Raw genomic sequence first — 16,608 nt, 5'->3', positions numbered from 1 at the left:
AGTTTAATGTAAAAATAGAAACCATAAAGAGACGAAGCAGTACAGATGAAATTTAATCTCTAGACAGGCAGGGGGGGACTTTATGTACATGGTGCTGACACATGTGCATAGCAACAGTTCATGATACTGCTGTGCCTTGTGGTATTTCAGGGTTTCTGTCCTTTAGGAGGCCAGGCCAGATTTCAGAGGATCTTATGAGGCAATGCTCCCAGCTCTACAGTCAGGCCAGTGGTTTTCAACTGTGTTTTTAGCTACTAAATTCTTGGTTCGAATGAAATTTTGCAAAGAAATTCACTCTGCAGATGAGATAAAAGAAAAGCTGATTTGGTTGAAAACCCAGCATTATTAGGCCCTTTTCCCCATCCCAAGGGGGCTCTTCGAGACTCTTAAAACCCTGCAGGACCATTTGTATTCAGAGCCAACACGTTTTCTATTACAATTCTATTTTCCATAGCACCTGATGATAAAGGAGAAATGCAGCCCAGGAGATGCTGAGGCAATACTGGCTCATGAACCAGTCGCTGGGGCCACTGGGGAAGTGTGTGTTCATAACTGGGGAAGCTGTTTATTGGTAAAAAATATTTTCTGTTAACTTCTCTTAAGAAATATATAGCATGTTTATTTTTCCAATAAATTTCAACAATATAATGCCTTAATATGACTCTTGATGGACACAGAATTTTATCACTTAACACATTTTCCTTTTCATCTTTTTTTAATTATACTTTATTGACTATGCTATTACAATTGTCCCAATTTTTCTCCTTTTGCCTCCCTCCACTCAGCACCACCTACTCCCTCAGGCAATCTCCCCACCATTGTTCACATCCATTGGGTCATGTGTGTAAGGACTTTGGCTACTCCATTTCCTATACTGCACTCTACACCCCTATGGCTATTCTGTAACTACCTATTTCTACTTCTTAATCCTCTCACCTCTTCACCCGTTCCCCTCAGGCGCCCTCCCATCTGGCAACCATCAAAATCCTCTCCATCCATGGTTTCTGTTTTTCTTGTTTGCTTAGTTTGCTTTTTAGGTTCGACAGAAGTGTATTTATTGCTATTTTATTGTTCATAGTTTTTATCTTCTTTTCTTAAATAAGTCCCTTTAAACATTTCATATAATTATGGTTTGGTGATGAGGAACTCCTTTAGTTTCTTTCTTGTCTGGGAAGCTCTTTATCTGCCTTTCAATTCTAAATGATAGCTTTGCTGGGTACAGCAATCTTGGCTGTAGGTCCCTGCTTTTCATGACTTTGATTTCTTGCCAGTCCCTTCTTGCCTGCAAAGTTTCTTTTGAGAAATCAGCTCACAGTCTCATGGGAACTCCTTTGTAGGTAACTGTCTGCTTTTCCCTTGCTGCTTTTAAGATTTTCTCTTTATCTTTAACCTTTGGCATTTTAATTATGATTGTTGGACTGGGCCTCTGCATCCATCTTGTATGGGACTCTCTATGTTTCCTGGACTTGCATGTCTATTTCCTTCACGAAATTAGGGAAGTTTTCTTTCATTAATTTTTCAAATAGATTTCCAATTTCTTGCTCTTTCTCTTCTCCTGCTGGCACCCGTACAATGTGAATGGTGGAATGCTTGAAGTTGTCCCAGAGGCTGCGTATAATAACCTCGTTTTGGCTGATAAGGGAGGCTGTGCAACTGGACCCTGCAGGACACCTTCATTGGGCCACACTACCAAGACATGGCGTCAAAGCAGCTCTACATAGAAACAAACACAGGGAGGCTGCCAAAATGAGGAGACAAAGAAGCATGGCTCAAATGAAAGGACAGATCAAAACTCCAGAAAAAGAACTAAACCAAATGGAGATAAACAATCTATCAGATGCAGAGTTTAAAACACTGGTTATAAGGATGCTCAAGGAACTTAGTGAGGACCTCAACAGCATAAAAAAGATCCAGTCAGAAATGAAGGATACAGTAATTGAAATAAAGAACTTACAGGTTAACAACAGTAGAGTGGATAAATCCGAGAATCAAATCAGTGATTTGGAACATAAGGAAGCAAAAAACAACCAATAACAAAAAGAAAAAAGAATCCTTTTCATTTTTGTTACCAGGACACAGCTGTATAACATTTTATAATACCAAACAGCAACCTTGACTTTATCTTACATTTCTATCCTTATTTCTCCTTGATCCAATGTCTCTGGATACCATATTACTCTTACAGTATTTTGCTCTATAGTATATAACCCAGCAAACTGCCTGAAATAAGTTTTTGGAGCAAGGTAGGATATGAATTAATTAACATTAATTAGTTAAAGTTTGTAATTTTTTATTAACTGAACAAGCACTATGAGACATATTACTGAACAATGAGTCTGAAATTTTTCAAATGTCAAAATAGGTTAGAGATTTAAAGAATTCCAGAACATAACATCATTATTAGCATTCTGTCTTTTATTTATATTCAAATATAATGAAAAATTCATTCTTTAGGTTTCATCATAGAATTAGTTTGCTCTAGGTAGACAGGTTAAGGTTATGTGATTAAGAAAAAAAAAATCAGTGATATTTTTAGGAGTGGCAGCTGACTAATCTTTCTAATCCCCCATTCCCTCCTTGCCTATAACTTTATATAGGTCAATAAAGCTTAATAAAGCATTAATGGAGGAAATAAAATAATTTTTTGAAATCATTTTCTAAATTCAAGATTATTTTCATGAATATTGAACAAGAGTTTGTTTTTATGAGACCTTGATATTTTGAGATGACATTCTGGATATTGCTAACCTAGAGCAAATGAAGTGGGCCTCCGGCCCTTCAAAGCACAACCTCCGGGACTTATGCAAGAAAAAAACTAAGAGGAGGGAGAAATACTGCAATTAACGGGGGTGCGGGGTTCACACTAAATAATGTAAGTAATTGGAGATGAAATATCCAAACTGTTAAATAGAGGCAACGATTATCTGTATTGCATCAGTTCTGACATACTTTAATTGCTTTTAAAATAACTGTTGGTTTTTGATATAAATAAAATTTACCATGTTTAAGTGTATAACTCTGTGGTATTAAGCACCTTCACAAGGTTGTACTGCCATCACCACTATCCGTTAGCAGAACTTCATCATCCCAGGCAGAGACTCTGTGCCCATTAAAAAAACAACTCCCCAGTCTCCTCTCCCCTGCCCCCGCCCCTGGTAACCACGATTCTACTTTCTGTCTCTATGAATTTGTATATTCTAGGTTCCTCATATAAGTGGAATCATACCCTGTTTGTCTTCTAAGTGCTTTGTATAGAAGGGTTTCTAAGTTAGCTTATTTTGTATTATTTTTGAAATTAAAGATCTCCTAGTCACTCCACTTTGCTAAAAAAATTTTGCAGAATTCTGTCCAGGAGGGGTTTCTACATTTCTTGGGGTTTTGTGTTTTGGTATTTTTTTTTTTTGGTATATTAAATAAATTTTACAAAAGAAAAATAATCTCCTGATTAACAAAGTACTCTAACTTTTGAGAAGGATGGTGTAAGTATGGAAGAAAAGCAACAAAATGTAAAGTCTAAGAAGAGAAAAAGCTGCAAAAGGATACCATTTTTAAAAGATGTGAAGATAGCGCATGGTATTTAAAAGGTATAAAAATGTGAAGTAGTTGATCTGAACATCATTTAATGAAACATAACCATTAATAACCAGAAATGGAATGAAATAACATATGATTTATCACTATATGGGTACATTTTTAAAAGCCTGGAAGGCCATGTATCTAAATAAAAATGATTTGCAGGTGGTAAAATTACAGGTGACTTAATTTTTCTCCTTTTTGAGCTTTTCAGTGGTTTTAAATTTTGCACAATGAATATGCACTACCGTGTATTTAGAAAAAAATCTTTTTTAAAAAAAATCACAAATGATACATTTAAGAACACTTTGTAGTCTACCATATCCTTACATTAAGACAAGGTAATTACCAGGTTAAGTAACTAGCTTTCTTTCAGCAATATCAAAAATACTTTATTAGCAGCAATTAAATTGTTATAATAGACCAAAAAAATAGTTTTTGCTCCTCTAATACCACTGTTTCTAGGAATAGTTGCAATCAAATCACCCTACAGAATATAAAGTCAACTTGTCAAAGCTGTAACACTGAACTGCAAATATAACCAAGCAAAACCACTGTAGAAGTCTTTCCATTTTAATTGAAACATTACTGGAAATCAAGAGAGCAATCCAGGAAAATGCCTTACTTGTATTGGCTCACAAGAAACAGTGTTTACTGGAATCATCTATGAAGCACATGCAGACCATTCATGAAGGACACAGACAGGTGTTTTCCCACCAAAGGAAACCCACAATGTACTGAGGGGGCAAATCATTCTCTAACACATCTACCAGTCCGCCCTATAGGAAAGCCCCAAGAATTTCAAAAGAAAAGAATTAGCAGAGCAAATGCTCTTTACCAGTCTTAACTGTATCTGTGAAAATCACAAATAATTAAGGCTATCAAAGGAAGGATAAGATTAATCAGAGTAATTAATAAGATCAACAGAGGGGAACACAACACAACCTGAGGATGCAACTTTATAATTGAATTCACACTATGAGCTGAAGCAAATCACAGTCTCTCTGTTTTTCCTTCTATAAAATGTCAAGAATTGAAATTGAACAATGGCTCCTAAATCTGGATATATTTCAGATTTAGGTTTTGAATACCGAGTCCAAAGGTTTCCTTCATCATACCAATTATAACAGTATCTCCAGGGGATCTTTATTGAGGGGACCTGCCTGGTGTCTACACTTAAAATCCAACCATGAGGCATTACATTCATAAACTCCAACTATGAGGCATTAAATTCATACAACCATCTCCTATCAAAAAGATGAAGTAAGATATCTCTTGTTGGCTATGATACGGCTACAAGAGCTAAATAAACCACAGAAACATTCATAAGGTAACATTTCTGATGTCAATAAAATTCGTAACAGCCTACTCATGTGGCAAAATATCACTTATAATATGGATCTTAGTGATGGTATTGACTACCAAGTAAAAAATATGCACTGATTCAGTATGTTTTCTTTCTGCCCAGGAAGCTATGTGTTTTTTAATGGAGTACAAATACCCCACTGTAGATGTTCAATCAATATTTGGTGAAGTAAACTAAAATAGTCAAAAAAAATCAGTTAGCCACACAAAGGCAAACATTTAACATAATTTAAGCATTTGAATGCCTATTGCCTTCCAATTTTCTCTCAAAATAAGCACACTGGTGCCATTCTGATTATACAGCACTCCTGAAGCTGGGTGCAGTAAGAGAGAGTGTACACGGGTGGCGTGGCATGAAAATTATTAACCAGGGACCACTTAATGTAAAAACCCCTTTCTACCAACATTTAATTGACATAAATAGAAATAAATTATGCTTAGAGAAGCCAATTGTTTTGTTTTTTAAAAACCAGAACTTAATAATTCATTGCTTTTCTAACACTTAATTACTATGTCTAAAAAGTGGAATGAGGTTTAAGTTTGCATTTATCAGGATAATAAACAACAGATCTTTTTTCAGTGATGTATTCAAAGATGGTAATGATTCTTAGAAATATGTGTCTAGAAACAGTTCACTGAGGAGTATATATATCACAATATACTGATATAAATATACTAATTAGAGGCAAATGTGCATGTCTGCCAGAATTCTACCTTTAAAAAGAAGTGCTTCTTATTCAGGAAAAGTATCATATGAGGTTAAAACATTTAGAAAAAAAAGATTCCTAAAGTTTTCTGTTCACAGCTTTTCATGCATTTATTTATACTTCTTATAGGACAATGCACAGCACATAGTAGGCACTCAGTGATTATTAATGAATGCATGAATTTAAACCTACTGTTGTAAATGTCCAATCAATAATACAAAAATAACCAATTTAAAGATTCAGTCTGGAGCCAAATTTTATGCATATAAAATATTTTTTAATGTTTTTTTTCATGGTGCCCAAAAAGGATTTGGAGTGATTTGGAATAACAATATATTTATAATGGAAGAAGTATAATGACTATGAAACTAGGATTATAAGCCATACAGAAGATTCTCAAATGTAAGACAGCAAATTTAGCATGAGCTTTTAAAATGCTAATTTTTTGGTCTCACCTTGAAGATGCCAATTTAATGGATCTGTGATAGGCCTTAGAAAGCAGCCTTCTTAACAAGCATCTCTGATTCTGATGCAGCTGTTCTAAGACACGCTACAGACATATTCCCATGCAATAAGAGAGAGAAAAACCAACACAGATTTGCTTCCACACCTGAGCCTTGAATTTAGCTCTTGCCTTCTTGGCAGCCAAGACCAAAAGGAATTAAAAAGGAAGCAGCCCTTGGTGATAACAAGAGGCCCGGTGGTTTGGCAGGGAAGGCCAATAAGCCATTTGAAATCTCTGTAAACAGGCACAGCATGCACAGGCGGAGAAGGAAGCTCCTTCGCATTAACAAAAAGTCACTTATCAGATGGCACTTCAAAACACATTAAGCAACAGAAATAAAAATATCCTTATGAGAAATTTTGGAGAAAATATAGAAATGTCATCAAGTGGGTATTTCCTACTCCAATTCTAAAGCACAAAGACAAACCTTTATACATGGCTGGCAGGATTCTAAACTGGTCCAGCCTTTTTGAAGAAGAAAGGTACACATTCCTTACACTTCATAGTCCTGTGCCTAGCTAACGCCTAGATTCAGAAAACTCATTTATGCGCACTAGGTGTGTGTAAGGCGAGTATTAAGACGCTACTTGCAACAAATTTGAATCATGTTAAATATCAATCAAGGAACATAAATAAACTATAATATATACATACAATGGAATATTATCATTAGAGAAAAAAATGAGTGGACTAGAATTGCACGTATCCATACAGATAAATTTCATAAATATAATACTTAGGGGGAAAAAGTCACTTGCAGAAGAATACATAGTGCAATATGGTACATATAAAGTTTAAAAGCATACCAATAATTCTATGTATTGTTTCAAAATCGATACCTACACAGTGAAAATACAGAGAAATTCATGGGCTGAAAACCAGAGTCAAGAAGGGCAGCTACTCAGGGTGGGGTGGAGAGGAGAGTCAGGGAGGCCGGAGGGTTGGGTTGGACTGGCAATTCTCTATTTCTTTAGTAGGGTGGAAACTACATGGAGACTGTTATGTGTGAAATATTTCATAATAAAAAATGAAAAATAGGAGGGCATACTATTAAACCACATCCTAGTAAAGATCCTAGAGCTAGGACTGCATGTGGGCCACACGGACTCCTTTCCGACCAGGAAGAGAGGGCGACGAGGAGGGGAGGGACAGGGAACAGGGCCCTGTGCCACAGCAGTGCGTCCTGGGGCAGCTCTCGGAGGTGAGAGAGACCAGGGATCTCTCCACAGCAGACGCACTGCAGCCACTGAAAGGTGCAAGACTGATCTGTATGAACAGAGGGATGTCCCCCCGCTGCCCCCCGTGTTAGGCGCTACACTTGATCTTAGCCAAAAGGATTACTAGGAAGTAATCCTAGACATATTAGGAAATAAAATCAAGATACATAGTAGTAATGCTTAGTATAATACCATTTTAAAAAGAGAGGATTTATGTATACCTGTAAATTTGTAAACAGTTATACAAAGCATCATTAAAAGCTGTTGACCTGAGGAGAAGGTGAATGTTTCACCTTATACTCTACTGTACTGTTAAATCACTTCCATAATAAGCATCTATTACTTTTGTAATTAAACAACGGAGCTCTCCAGCAAGGGGTCAGGGAAATGCTTCTCAACCTTGGCTACACTTCAAAACCATATGGAAACTTGTAAAGTTCAACTTCCTGACCCCGCCCCAGGCCAACTGAGGGTAGAATTCATGTGTCAGTAATTTTTTTTAAAACACCATTAAAAATTCAAAGGTTAAAAGTCATTGTCTTAGATGTGCAAATGGTAGTGTTTCTGTTATGAAAAGTAAAGACAACAATCTTGTATAATGGTCCAGAAAAAAAACCATCGATTCCTGAAGAAGAGAGAATTAGATTAGAGGCTGAATTTAAAAACTTTTTGGAAAAGTCTGATATGGTGAAGTATCTAAGAAGGTTTAAATCTTAGAACGCCAGATTCTATGCCACTATAGGAAAAAGAAATGTGCCCTGGACAACAAGTGCTCACAGACAGTGACCATATAAGCATTTCACTGGACTCCTATAAAACTCATTTTGACTGATACTGCTCTTAGTTAATTAACCCGGGGGTGGAGTGGAGGGGGAGATTGTATTTTTGTTACATGTTTATTTCAAATTTTAAAAATATTTAGGAACAAAAGGAAAGTCACCATAATCTCCTATTCCTCATGATACTCTGGAATATAGCTTTCTATCTAGATGGTTTTCTCTGCATATATTTACATATATAATTTCTCAAACAAAAGTGGGCTTATACAGGATGCCAAGCTTTGTAACCAGCTCTTTTTCATGCATTGTAACAAGAATATCCTTTCACTACCTCCTCATGGGCCCACCAGGACTGGCTAACTGAAATGTATCCCCAAGATCGCTTCTCGGCCTTTTGGCTAAGATCAAGTGAAGTGTATCCCCAAGGAGCTGGATAAACAGATGTGTTTGAAGGAGTTAATTCAGAATGAATACTACTATCCTGAAACAATGAATTTGGCACTGGCAGGGTTTAAATAAGCTTAGTTCTTCTTTTCCACAGTGACTAGCAATTGCTCTAGCTCCTTGCAGCTGCTCCTGGTACGTGAGATAAAGGCATGTCACCACTCCCTCGGCATGGAGGACAGGCCCGTGTTCTCTGCCAGCACATTCCCTCCTGGCCACTTCCTGAGTAACAAGAGGAATGGCACTGCCACTGCTGCAGTCTCCTAATACCGCTGTGGTTTCTACTCTGACATGGAAATGTAACGGTCATCTCATCACGGAACAGCCTCATTTCTGTGCCACGTGTTACAAGTTAAGATTACTTCTGAAATCAGATCCTCCTCCCAAATTTCCCAGTGTTACCAGAAGCACCACCATTCTCATCTCTTGGTCACCTCAGCTTGTGCCTTAATCTTCATCTCTAATTCTTCATCTGTTTTTCCTCATCCATTGTAGTTGCCAAGTCCTGTCAATTCTCACCCTACAATGTCTCTCCTCTGTCCTCCATCCACTTCTATTTCCATCCATCTAATGAAGACGCTCAGGATCTCCCCAAGGGCGGCTACATTACATTGTCCCATCTTAGAGTCTGTCTTTCATAGTGTTGCCAGATTTTTATCTTCCCAAGACCTAAACTGTACCTCTGGCCATACCATGCTCCTACCCACACATCTCCACTGTCTATGAGATTAATATCTTCTTGCCTGATCTTGAATGAAGGGTCAATTCATTCAATAGCCCTGTCCTAGAGTGTTGTTATGCATGAACAAAGCAAAGTTCTAGCTTAAGAGGGGGAAGAGAAATGCACAAAACCGGAAGCTCATCTTCTGGGAAAAGACAACTCAATAGCAGGGGTAACATGTACCCAAATGACTATAAAACTAAAGATGGTAAGAGCTTTAAAAGAGGAAAAACACATGTAAGGTGGACGTACAGAAATGATGAGAAATTAATTCTAGCTATGGGACTCAAGGAAGACTTCATGAAGGAGGAGGCATCTGAGTGAGATCTTGAACAAAACATCTTTGGGACATTTGAACAGGGAAAAAAAACCCAGCAGGAGGGTCCTTTCAGTGAGAGAAAGGCCAAGGGTGTGGCAGAGTCGCTGAAAGAGCAGAAGCAGCTGCCGACCTCAAGCCTTCTTGTTTTATAAGAAAAGTTAGCCTTCATTTTGTTTTCTATTACTGGTATCTAAAAACCTTCCTAACTGGTATTCCCCTCACTAAGAAGATTCTCTTTCAGACACCTTACATTACTCATGAAGTTTTTTCCTTGTTTTTCTATTTTTCTCTTTTTATCTTTATTAAATTGTTCATCCTCCCTAGTAATATAACCAAAATAAAATACCTAGTGCACTTTTCTTACAAAACAGAAGATTAATTACAACTTTAAAAACTGAAAAAAGAGTCTTTAAATTTCTCATGTAGAGTTAATTTACAAATGTATGAAGATTGAAATAACATCTCTTTGGTGATATGGCATCAAACAGAATTTAGGTTGCTTCATTTTTTTCACTTTCAGATTAAAAACCAAGCTTTCAAGTATTCAAGTACATCAACATTAGCATGTGATATGTTCTGATGTGATTCCAAGTCAAATATTAAATAAATATGAAGCCGGACAGAAAATTGAACACTCTATACACCTAGCTTGACTATACAATATGAGCTATATTCACTTATTTCTAAAACTGTAATGTAAGAAGTACAAATAATAGTTTAAGAACTAACAAATATAATGTCTAACCACTATGCTATACAACTGAAAGTAACATAGTATTAAATCTCAACTGTAATTAAAGAAAATTTTTTGAAAAAAAGGTGGAGAGAAGTTTGAAGTAACAGATTACTAGAACTTGTGCAATGCTTACATTGTAAAGGATAAAAATGTCAAACCACTATTTTGTACACCTGAAGCTAGTACAACTAATATAATATTGTATACCAACTATAACTATGTTTTAAAAATTTTTTAAACTGATAAATCTAAATTGATAAATCTGTATAAATAGATTAAACTATGAATTCTAGTTAGTGAGACCAGGATATTTCACCCATATTTGTAATATGGTATGAAATTTAGGCTTATATATTGAGAGTTAAGCCCTAGTCAGTTGCATGCAATGACCTTACAGTAAAAAGAATATGAGAAATTATCTTGGGCCAGTGCCTTTTCCAGTCTGTTCTCAGTTCCCACCTACAACACAGGGAGAACGCAGTAGACTTCAGACTGTGCTCTACACAGCCCAGCAGCCAACTCCCCAAGCCTTCCACCCCTGCTTTTATCTGTTTAAATACTAACCTGCTACATAAGATTTTCTTGAAAGTAAGAATTGTGTAACTTAAAAATAACTTGAAAACTACTGGACAAAATGATCTCCTACACCTATCCTAGTATTAATATATATGATGAAATGATTTCTTTAAGCTCCCAAGTTCTAAATATTTTAAGTGCATATCTGTTCATTTAAGTATGTACATAAAAAGAAAATTCATGTGACAACGTGGGCTTGATATAATTCAGAAATACATTCAAATAGAAGTAACACTTTTACCTCGTGAAAATGCCATCCACAATTCCAATGGTCGCTTCCTCTGCAGGAACATAGGAGCCAATCTGAGCCATGATAGTAATCAGTGCAACTTGTTTTATGTAGGAGCTCTTTCCACCCATGTTTGGTCCAGTAATTATCATTACTCTCTCTGAGTCCCCCTGGAAAGTTAAAAAGCAATTTCACTATTGTATCAGAGGCGCCCTTATGTAATATTTACAACTGATTCCATAAATGGGAATGTATTAGGCCAAAGATTGTTCTGTGGTAATTAATATTCACTGAGTACATATCACAGGGGGGAAGAGGACCCCTCTGTCTTCAACCCAGTCTGTGTACTGCAGAGAAGTGAATTCTTAGCAGCACACACAGTTGTTTCTAGGCATAAGAAGAAGAAAAGAAATAACAAGAAGCAACCTAAACTGGATAACTGCTATGGCTTTCTCACTAAATAGTCATTCATCTGCCTGCATGTGTGCTTTTTGTACTGCTTACATTTAAAATCTATGAAGTTCTACTTGTCTATCTTAAACTGACAGGTATTATATGTCTAACTGCCAACACCCAAATTTGGATGGGCATAACAAAAGATTTTTAAATTTTAAATAAAATAATTTTTTTAACTGGCAAAAAAATGACACAAGAAATAAAACTATGAATACTTCTATATCTATTAAAGAAATTAAATCTGTAATTAAAAGCACTTCCCCAAGAAAAACTCCATACCCAGATGACTTCTCCACTGAATTTTTGTAAACATGTAAGAAAGACATAGCACCGATACTCTTCTAGAGAAGAGAACAAGGGGGAACTCTTCCCAAATCATTTCAGAAGGCCAACATAATCTTGATACCAAAAAGTGACAAGTATACTACAAGACAGAAAAATTGCAGGTAAATTTTATCCATACATATATATGTAAAACTTCAATAGCCAATCAATAACTCACCACATTAATAGAATAAAGAAGATAAATAATATGGCCTCCAATGATAACAGAAAAAGTATTTGATAAAATTTCATTTCCATTCATTAAAAAAATGCAGGAAAAGAAAATAGAAGGTATAAGAATTGGAAAGAAAATCATGTAACTGTCATTATTCCTATATGCCATGATTGTGTTCCCAGATCTAAAGAAATCTACTAGAATCAATAAATGAATTTAGCAAGATCTTTTAGTATAAAAGTTCAGCACTACTCTATTACTAATATTACTGTATTCCTCTATCACAAGTGAGAAGCAGAGCTTAGAGAAGTTAAGGACCTTGCCCAGTAATGCAGAGCTACTCCATTAGCAGAACTGGGGTGTTAAGTGAAGATTATCCTCTAACGGATGTTTCAAAGCAACAGTTCGGGGGGCGGGGGGCGGGTAGGGGAGGTTTTCTCAGTGACATGAAAATATAGTCAGTGGTAAATAAGAGAAGAGCTGCCCTAGCTCAGGGTCCCCCCCTGGGTCTACCACTGAGTATATCAGAATGACAGTCAGTCAGAAGATCCCTAAATCAGGAGGTGCACAGCAGAGATTTAAAAAAAAAAGTCATATATTAATAGCAAGACTTGGGCATCAGCTAATTTTCTGCAAAAAAAAAAAGCTTTCTCCCTTGACAGGTACAGATATTAACATCTATCTTTAAAAAGGAATCATGGTAGAACTATTTTTATAGTAGCTACAGACTACTGAAAAAGTTTGGCAGTTTCAAAGTGTTTTATTCCCTGAAATGTCAATCAATGGCGGGTTATTGTAAGAGACACTCTAGTGAAAGCCTCCGCCAAACTCTGAGCCAAATCCTTACACTTTTAACCTAAGGTGAACTACAAACACTGTGGGGGAGAGTGAGGCTGGAGAGTACAGGCTGAAGTGCTAAGGTAAGGGTCCAAGTCCTCCCCTGCCTGGATGCTGCCCAATTTACATTCCACTAAGCACCACTTGTCACTCAGCCCAACCCCCTCATTTTATAGATGAAAAAACTATATGTGAGAAACCTCAAGTACGGTGGCCCACCCAAGATGACAGTAAAGTAATGGCAGACCGGGATTTGAATTTACATCACCTGTCACCGTCAGGCACTGTCCCGCTACTACACCTGTGTACCAGAAAGTGGTATGTGACAAAAACTTAAAAAACAGAACAAGAAAATGCTAGAATAGAAAGAGATCATATCTGACCAGAGTGATGCTGAAGACTCGAAAGGGGCAGAGGTATATTTGGGATCTTGAAGGATGAGTAAGAAAGAGTTCAGTCAACAGAGATGGGTAAGCGACCGGAAGAGAGAAGGGGACCATTCTGGGCAGAGACCGCAGCCAGGTCAGAACACTTTAAAAAGTGTCACACAAAATGCCCTTTTTCTCCCTCACTGTTTCAGAAGCAGGAAGAAAGGGCACCTCAGAAGTGACAGAATACAATGTTCAAATGCCATTAATATTTCCTCCAATTTTTAACAATATGATGCAATGATCGAAATATGATGCTATGTGAAAAACACATTTATAACAAAATCTATGAGAATAACCCAGCCACGGAATTAAATTAAGTTTAAAACTCAGATATATTTTATGGCATAGCAGTATTGTTGTTCTGCTTGGTAGTACAGATGCAAAGGGTCAACAGCTTATGAATATTATTGTAATGAGTCTTAACTTTTACATAGCCAAAGCAAGCATGTCTGAGGAGGCTAGAAGTATTTACTGAGGGAAAAGGGAGCAAATGAGAAGGTTGTGATCCTTTGCCCCCTCCCATGCTCCCTCGTCTTTACCTATGATGTGCCACACACAGTGCTAGGGACTGAGGCACCTAAGGTCTACCCAGCGTCCACCCAGTCCTACTCTCAAGCATCCAGGCTCTGGATTTACCTGCGGCCATAGAGACCCACAGCATTCCAGTGCTTCCTGGGAATCTTGCTGCTTTGCACATTTGACTGATTTTCTTCCCTTCCACAAATTGAGAAACTGTTAACCACACTTTTCCCTTTTCCTCTCCCAATAAGGTAAATTTTGTATTTTTTATATTTAAAAAACACAAACTAAAAATCCCAACTTTAATTGCTATAAAAACCAAATCTACCCATTAGAAAATCATTTAGTTGAATAAACAAACAATCCTGAGACTGCAGTGGGCTACAGTGGCATCTCCCAAGTAGCATCACAGGCTACAGGTGTGCCACGATGCTGACCTCCTAACCCTCCAGGTGGCAGGTGGGGCAACCTCCTTTTGTCCTGAGCAACCTTCTTCTTCTCCTTTTATTCTAGTGTGCCATCAAAATATTATCACTTCCCACGTGTGCTGCAGCGTGAAAGGCTGGCCAGCACTGGCTCACCACAGAATACTTTCTGTGCTGCAAAACGGTTCAAGAGTACCCAACGAGAGTGGCCTCTGGCAGGTCAGCTCGCCCTCTGGGTCTTAGTTTAACTCGCCAGTATGAAGAGGTGGTTACACTAATGACCTCTGATTTCCCCTCTAGCTGTACAGTATAATGATTCTGTAAACTGTAAAATGCCTACATAACATCCTGAAAAATAGTATTTTGTAAAGGAAAACAAGACAAGAAGTTTAAAGTGAGACTTGGAGATGGCTCGAGGCTTCCAGCTAATCCTTGTTTACTTAACAAATCTGACTGGGTCCCTGCTACGTGCCAGAGAACCTGCTAGAGAACCGTGTGACTGATGGTGGGATTATCACTGAACTTGGGGAGACATATTCCCTGTTCTCTTCAAGCCCACAGTTCCCTGGGAACCACAAGCCAAAGGAAAAAAAAAAAAGGCATTCTAATTTAGTGGGATAAGTACTCAAATGAGGAAGAACACAGATTGCTTAGGTACGCGATAGGGGTACCCCTCCCAGCGCAGGTTAGAGAAGGCTTAGTGCAAGGGGCGACATCCAAAACAAGACTTACAGAATAAGCAGGAGAGTGAGGTGGAGTGTGGGTGTGTGTGAGGGAATACCATCTGCCGAGGCCCGGAGGTACAGTAGCCTGGGCCTCTGTGGCTGGGATTGAAGCATTCATTCAAGCGGGAGGACGATGGGGCATGTCAGGGAAAGCCCTGCGATGCAGAGCACAGGAGGGCCTGGGGGTGGGCAAGGGGGAGGTGGGAAGAGCCAGCGGTTGCTAAGTCTACAAATACCCGGATTGCACAGGGAGAATAAGGGAAAGGAATAAAAACAGGGTTTAAAAGGGCATTCCTTTCAAGTCCTTTTGGAGAAATCAAACAAGGTTTCCTAGAAGATGAGGCAGGGTTACGTCTTAAAGGATAGGAAGGAATACACAATAGCACCTTGTTACCACTGTATTTTTATTTTTATTTTTTTCATGTTCAGATTAAACTGCAACTCTAAATTCTAAAAATAAGATAGGGAAAATGTTTAAGAGATTCTTGAAAAGGTCTCTGCATTTACTCCTACTTTCGGTGAAACTATTCCTCCAGTGTTAGTGCCTGAGAGGGCTTTTCCACAGCTGTGCTTACCTTTTTGTACAGTCTGTTTAGTGACTGGTCCAGAACTTAAATTCCCCGTACGTACACTGTGAGCACTGGAAACCCCGTAACTCTGGCCTGCGCGCCCCCCCACCCCCGTCCCCGGTCATTCTACCCACCCTTACATTAAATTTCCACTTAATGTCCCACAAGCGCCTCAAAGTCACGGTTCCTTTCTATTTGGTTCTTTGCTATATTCCTGCCAGGAAACCTCCTATAGAAGGACCAGAATAATGTTAGTCTGTTTATTGACCATTTAAATATCCTCTCTTTTGAAATTTCTGTGAAGGCTGTTGTCAATTTTTCAGTTCCCTCATAGTCTTTTAAAGTATTCTATTGGTGTTATGGTAATTGTGTACATCTCTCGCCAGATTAAGGAGGTATGTTATACTTCTTATTTTTAACTCTATTGCATCTATTGGGATGACACTAGTTAACAAAAGTATACAGGTGTCAGGTGCACAGTTCCACAGCACATCATCTCCACAGTGTTGTGTGCGCACCACCCCGAGTCAAGCCAACATCTGTCATTTATCTCCCCTATCCCCTCCCCCATCTCTCCAACCCACACCCCCAGCAATCACCACACTGCTGTATGTGACTATCAGTTTTTTTCTTTTTCTTTTCCTTTTTTCTCGACCCCTCTACGCACCCCCCAAGCTAGGACTTCCCCGCCTCCCCCACAGCTAAAGCCTGCTTATCCCTTTCTTCTTTGTAAGCCTGACATCAAGCACAATACTGACAAAGTAAGTGTCAAAATCCATAAGAACAAAATGTTCATAAAATAATGCTGACAAAAACTCATAAATAAATACAAGATTGTGTAATGAGGAAAAAAAAAGTGTTCTTAAAACCAAGAGAGGGAAAGTGGGCAGAAAGTTGGCTTGTTCAGAAGCACTATAATAAGTTCATGTAATACAAAATCCAGAAAAGTATACTTCTAATTACATGTAAGAAAGAC

General features: G+C 37.9%; 1 protein-coding gene across 1 annotated transcript in view; it reads right to left on the bottom strand.

The window, feature by feature from the left end:
• Positions 1 to 16,608, bottom strand: part of MSH3 (mutS homolog 3) — a 132,534-nt gene that overhangs the window by 15,875 nt on the left and 100,051 nt on the right. The window contains exon 20 of the mRNA XM_054578546.1: positions 11,184 to 11,341. Within this exon, the coding sequence (XP_054434521.1) occupies positions 11,184 to 11,341 (158 nt within the window). The remainder of the gene's footprint in view (positions 1 to 11,183; positions 11,342 to 16,608) is intronic.

The sequence above is a fragment of the Pteronotus mesoamericanus genome, unplaced genomic scaffold (genome assembly GCF_021234165.1).
Source record: "Pteronotus mesoamericanus isolate MK-2021 breed Mesoamerican mustached bat unplaced genomic scaffold, CSHL_Meso_final contig_50, whole genome shotgun sequence".
NCBI lineage: Eukaryota > Metazoa > Chordata > Mammalia > Chiroptera > Mormoopidae > Pteronotus > Pteronotus mesoamericanus.
Note: the sequence above shows the minus strand (reverse complement) of the source record. Positions and strands in the feature narration are given on the sequence as shown.